The 6,000-nt window shown below is 45.6% G+C and overlaps 1 protein-coding gene across 2 annotated transcripts in view; it reads right to left on the reverse strand.

Annotated features, from left to right (window-relative positions):
- pins (G-protein-signaling modulator pins) overlaps nucleotides 1-2,803 on the reverse strand; it is an 81,631-nt gene extending 78,828 nt beyond the window's left edge. Inside the window, exons 1-3 of one of the 2 annotated variants that reach the window (XM_075691183.1) lie at nucleotides 2,611-2,803; nucleotides 2,041-2,277; nucleotides 1,597-1,732 (exon numbers count right to left, since the gene is read on the reverse strand). In XM_075691183.1, the coding sequence (XP_075547298.1) occupies nucleotides 1,597-1,732; nucleotides 2,041-2,264 (360 nt within the window). In that variant the 5' untranslated portion in view covers nucleotides 2,265-2,277; nucleotides 2,611-2,803. The remainder of the gene's footprint in view (nucleotides 1-1,596; nucleotides 1,733-2,040; nucleotides 2,278-2,610) is intronic. The other variant, XM_075691184.1, reaches the window with a different exon arrangement.
- Nucleotides 2,804-6,000: the final 3,197 nt, after the last annotated feature.

Consider the following 6,000-nt stretch of genomic DNA (forward strand, 5'->3'; position numbering starts at 1 on the left):
ACGGCAGCAAAATAGTTAATGTGCACCAAATGCATGGTACATGGGCGTTTTTTTCATTTCGCCCCCATTGAAATTTGGCCACCATGGCTGCAATTTGATCCCATTGCCTTAGGCTAAGCAGCAGAACACCAAAGCCACTACTCCATCATGGTGCATTTGTGATCATTTGTATAGAGAGCATGATCAAGATATGAAATACCAGTGAAAAATTTATATCATTGCTATACTAAGCACAAAATAAAGCTGACAATGTTCATAGAAGTTCTTTTTTCTTACCACAGACCCAAATTTAAGTGTAAAACAATCATTCCTTCAGAAAATGGAAGACAAAAAAGGAAACATAAAACAAGCTGGTTGATCAAAATAATTCCGAAAAAAAGACGCCTTTTTTTTTTAAGCTTGAAACGAACTCTTAACCTTTGCACATAGCCTGTTAGATGAGCTTCTGAAGAATTCCACTATCAATGGCTACATGGAGCAAGCAATTGATATTAAGAGCCTATGGTATTCTTCCCTTGGCGCTCCTGCTGTGCACTGAGCGATGCTAATAGCAAGATTCTTAAAATATACTGCATTACAAAGGTTTCTGTTTGTTAGAGAACAGCAAATAATACAATACCCCAGTCACATGGGGCACATTCGATCTCAATCATGACTGAATTTCTTAATTGTGATTAGCTTTCTTCCACAGCTTGGGTAAGGAAGCCAACTGCAATCAAGAAATTCTGACCCCAGTCTGGCTGAATCGCAATTGAAAGAGTGTGTGGCACAAGTATTAACACAACAGCATATCATTGCCTGCATGTCAGTTTGGAAGCACAATTCAATGTGTTATTGCTAAGTGGTGAATACCCTTTAGAAACAGAATTTCTTGCCAAAAAATAAAAAGACTAATTATGCCACACCTCCAGTACATAAGGCATGGTGGTGTGGCTGTTAAAAAAGTGTGCAATGAGATTCTCCTACAAATGCAAGCTGTTGAACAGTAATATTGAGCACATCTGACCGTATATACAGCTAACCATGTGAATTCATGGCATCTCTGAAAGTGAATGTAACAAAACGTTATTTTTGTTAAGTGAACATACATATGTTGGTTCAGTGGTGACACTCTATATACAGTTGGGGGGGGGGGGGACATTTAATCATGTGCTGCGATAACCAAACCCCATTCAAAGTAATATTCAGTCAGCTAGCATGCCTGACTATCCAATATGGTGGAGGTTGTATATTCAGTGCATGTCAGCAGATAAAGGTGGTGGTGCACACAGCATTACAATGTGATGCTTGCATATGATAGTTTATAGGTGAACTTCCTAACATGGTTATGTGCAATCAGTTGGTACATAGACGGTAACATTTCCTTTTACCTGCTGACAAAAATAAGTGCCATTAACGTGCTAGTGAAAAGAAATGAAAGGAGCGAACACAAAATAAGAAATAAAGACAAAACTATAACGAGTGCAAGAATGCTGTTGCACAGAAGTGATGGTTAGTGAACCAAACCACCACGCAACAGTTAAATGCACAATGGGAAAATGCAACTAAGGACTAAAACAAGCAACACAAAGAAAACAAAGAAACAGAAAAGCATACTTTGTCGCCTTTTTCCCTGGATATGCTTAGGTGCCTTTCACAATTTGTGACTGCTTCATCGAACTTGCCCATCATTTTGAGTGTGTTGCCCAAGTTTCCGCTCGCCTTTGCCTCCCCCAATAAGTCGCCGGCTGCCCTAGAGAGACGAAGGAAGAACGTTCCAAACAAGCAAGAAATGTCTGCTACGTTAACAAGACTGCACTATGCGTGAGAAATTCAAAGCAGCAAATAATAATAAACAAAAAACAATCAAGAATGAGCAATCTTAAATTTCACGCAAACATCAAGCAAGCAGCAATTAAACAAAAAGTAATAAAAAAAGCAAGAAAATCAGAGCTGACACGTCCTTTCTAAAAATAAAAAATCACGGACGCTGTTGATATTATACTGCTGCATATGTACATTAATGAATCCTGCAATAAATATAACCTGTATCGCACTTACTTGGCTGTATTGAGATCAAGCAGATGGTACTGCAGAGCCTTATTATAATCTCCGAGGTAAAATGAAGCATTTCCCAGCTGACTGTAAACGGCGCTAAGCACTCTCGTATCATCCGTGCCTACGTTGATCGCAGCGCTTAAATACTCGACACCTGAGTGGAAATCGCCTGCCTTGCACAAGCGTTCACCCTCAAGCGCAAGCTCTAAACAAGTACTTGACTCCATGCTAAGAATGAACCTGCAAAAGAAAGGAGAAAATCGGCTGAACGTCGCGCGCGCTGAATGATACTGCTGCAATTCGTATGCCGCTGACCGTTGCGGCGCGCGCATAGGCTGCCCTGCTGACGCCTCCGTCGCATACGCTTAGCTTTAGGCAAGTCGCTGAAGCGATCAATCACAGAGAACTGCCACGGTTCTTAAATAATGCGCTACACATCCAAATATTAGGTCATATCTACCATAGGCTTAATGGCCAACAAACGTTACACAGGAACGACTGTTTGGTAAAATCTGTTACACTACGTTAGAAGAAGACAAGCTGGGCAATCCGCGAAGATGCTTGGAGACTCACTTAGTGGAGGCTTGAAGTGGTTACACGTAGATCAACACTGCCATCCCGCCGGGATAACAGCAGACTTTTAAGTTAAATCCAAAGATGGGGAGCGAAGATCCTGGAATTAATCTGCAGCGGTGGTCATGAAGCAACGTGCTTCAGCAGGGCTCGGCACAGCGTACGTAAATGCGGGTTTGCGGGTATGCTGTGAGAGAGAAGGAAGGAGATCGTAGGAGAGCGTGGATGGAGACGAGACGAACTGACGTACAGCGTTGCCATGACAACAGTAGGCGGGACCGGCGCCGACTGCGTAGGAACCACGGACCACGGTGTGGCAGCAGAGTCTGCGGCAGCTGCATTTCGTGGCAGGGCTCAAATTTGGGGGGGGGGGGGGGGGTTATGATCCACTGGTGCGATTATGAACGCTTGTATCAACAAAGTTGTACTTCCTTGGTAAATGAGATGGGCTACCAGATTGCGAATAAAGCGTATTCGCTTAGATAATAACTGGCACTGCGCTATAATTGCTAAAAACTGAGTACGAGAGAAATGGGTTACGAATTCCATTGTAAATTATTGAAACGTGACCCCAACAATGACCTGGGGCACCATAAATTACCATTTCACGTGTGGTCAATAAAAGTAAAAGCAAGAGATTCATAAGATGTGCCACGTTCGTGTCAACGCATCTAACCACCTCCTCAGTGGTTTGAATTGTACCGCCCGGTACCGCAGAAAAGGCACGTGACCGTCAATAGCTATAGGAAGGTTGACGTTGCTCTCCGCACTGTTCTGGTTCTGGTTTTGCGCTCTGGAGGTCGAGGAATACGAATCTTTTGAAGTCGTCGAAACTAAGATGTGAAATATTTTAAGCAGTTCACAATAACTGCAATCATATGTCAAGCAGAAGGCGCTGTTCAAGCTGGCATACTTCTCCGAAACTGTAGCAAATGTTGTACGTCACAGCAACCGCATCTTTCATTTTCCTGTGCAGCCCTCTGCCGCACGCCGCTGAAAACGTTTTAGAAGGGTCCCGGGGCTTTCGCCGGTTGATTTGTGCACCTGCGCCCACGTTGAGTGCGCGTTTCGTGGATGGCGAATCATTATTAATGGCTTCTTCGGGACAGCATGTCGTTCCTGGAGCCAAGTAGCACTCACTGACTACTGGTTGAGCAGGCCTGAGTGCGCTGTTCTGCAAACATTGCGACCGATAAAGGCACACTGAGTTCCGTTTGGCGGCACGGCTGCCTTGGGATTTGTCACTGATTTCTGCACTTGGACATCACTTTTTGTATTCTTTTTACAGATTATTTAGATGTTTCGCATATTCAAAAAGTCTTCGAGCGCAACCTTCTGCGTCGGATTTATTAAAGCGGTGCACTTGTTTACATCGATATCTAGAGCCGCAGGTCGTTGTCATCGTCAAATATTGTGGAAAAGGTCCATCGCTGATATGAAACAGTGTCAAAATGTAGCAAAACATGCATATCTGCGCATATGTGCCACGTTGTTAAACCATGAGTCGAGTCAATATGAGCGGCAGAACCACTTAAACAACGGCAACTGTGATACAGATACATATATTACGGGCTGTTAACTCATTCTCGCTTTTCTTTAACTCCATCATACTTACAGTTTTAGCGTGCCATAGAGCATTATTAGAGAAAACAGTGCTCGCATAAGTGCTCATTCGTAGGCCATGTTGTTCTCTCACGAAAACGCGCGGATGCCATCGCTCACACGGTGTTGGTATAAATGAGCGAGGCGGTTGTTTATGCTGCTGTATACCGAATACCCAGTCTCTTGTTTGCCACCTGACGCAGAGGCAAACAGTGCATCTCTGAAATTGAGAAATGTGTCCGCAAAGCAACACGTGCAGGCCCACCCATATGCGTAGCGAATGCGGCCAACAGCCTATAGGTATGGTGACGTACAGATGTTGGGACACAGCACTGTGTCGCCGCTTACCGCTTATTGTGTACGCGCCGTGCGAAGTGAAGTGTAGCTGATTTCAAATCGCTAAGGCCAGAATTGAACTATAAAAGCAGTTTCGTTCGACCTAACTGCTCACATTTCAGTTCAGGTCCGCCGGTAGCGAGTGCACGAACTCGACGGCACCAGGTTAACCTTCGCTGAACACGATGGACATTGGCTCAACCTTCGTGGGCACGGCTTGAGAGGGTTAAAGCTTGTGCATTTCAACTTGGCAGGCGTGCTTGACTCCCATTTTGAGCACGATTAATTATATATACAAGTGAAGACGCTGTTTCTATTGTGTTGTCGGTTCGACGGCCGATCGCGCGGGGTTCGGTCGAACGATGGTCGGCACGCTGATTTTGCCGGTGCCTTCGACAAGAACGCCTGTCGCAGTACAAACCGCGCTCGTCGGTTGCGTCGTTGTCGACCTGATATGATAAAAATGTTTCAGTGACGCACAATAGTCGGTCAATCATTGCAGTGAGCGTCTTGTCGGTCTCGTATCGACCCAGTGTTGCGGGCCTTACAAGTACGTACAGTATGGACCGCGCTGCCACCACCAGTAAGTGAGGACCCATGCCGCAAGAAGACTTCGTCAGCAACGTGATGTACTTAAGTGTCGGCCAAGTGTAACGCACGGTTTTTTCGTTAAATTAGCGAGTCATTCATGAAAGGCGACAACTACCTGGCTCACGGTGCAGTCCCGACAACTCGAACGATGCCCTGGCCGGTCTCTCTTTTAAAGTGGAGTTGCGGTCTTACGCTACGCACGTTTTCGGCACCGTATCGATGTCGAGCTACCAGTAGAGTTTGAACGCGGTACACGGCACGAGTGTTTGTAGCAGCGCGCGTCCGAGCTCTTTCTTTCTTTTTTTTCGGGGGACTTCCCGGCGCGCGGCCACGCGCGCGACCCTTCCAAAACGTTTCGCGACTAATCCGCTAGGGCAGGGCGCATGCGCCGTCGCGCCATGAAAGAGGCGGATTGGGGCCCGAGCCCCCTCCAAAGTTTCCCGGGTGATAGGCTACGCCATAGCCGAGGGGGGGGGGCTCTGCCCCCCCTCGTCTATGGCGTAGCCTATCACCCCCTCACCTAAAGTGTCATTACCAGAATTTTGTCACCCACATCATTTGAGGTTTCCTTTGCCTTGCCTCGACCTTCTGCACTTAAAATTTATTGTGGCTAATAGTCTACTTCATCATTGTTGGCGCGGACGCGCACGGATTTTAATTCATACTTTCGCTTTATTTCTGCAAATCCCGACAACAGGAAGACAAGCGCATTAGAAGCGCCAAGCGGCGACTGCCCCATTCGTATTTTCTCACTTCAACATTGTGTTAAATTTCCACTGTAAACATCATGCACATACACAATATATATAAATATATGCACAGGACATTTTTTTATATGTTTGAAAGAGAAGGAGGAAGTCA

Source organism: Dermacentor variabilis, chromosome 1, assembly GCF_050947875.1.
Source record: "Dermacentor variabilis isolate Ectoservices chromosome 1, ASM5094787v1, whole genome shotgun sequence".
Lineage (NCBI taxonomy): Eukaryota > Metazoa > Arthropoda > Arachnida > Ixodida > Ixodidae > Dermacentor > Dermacentor variabilis.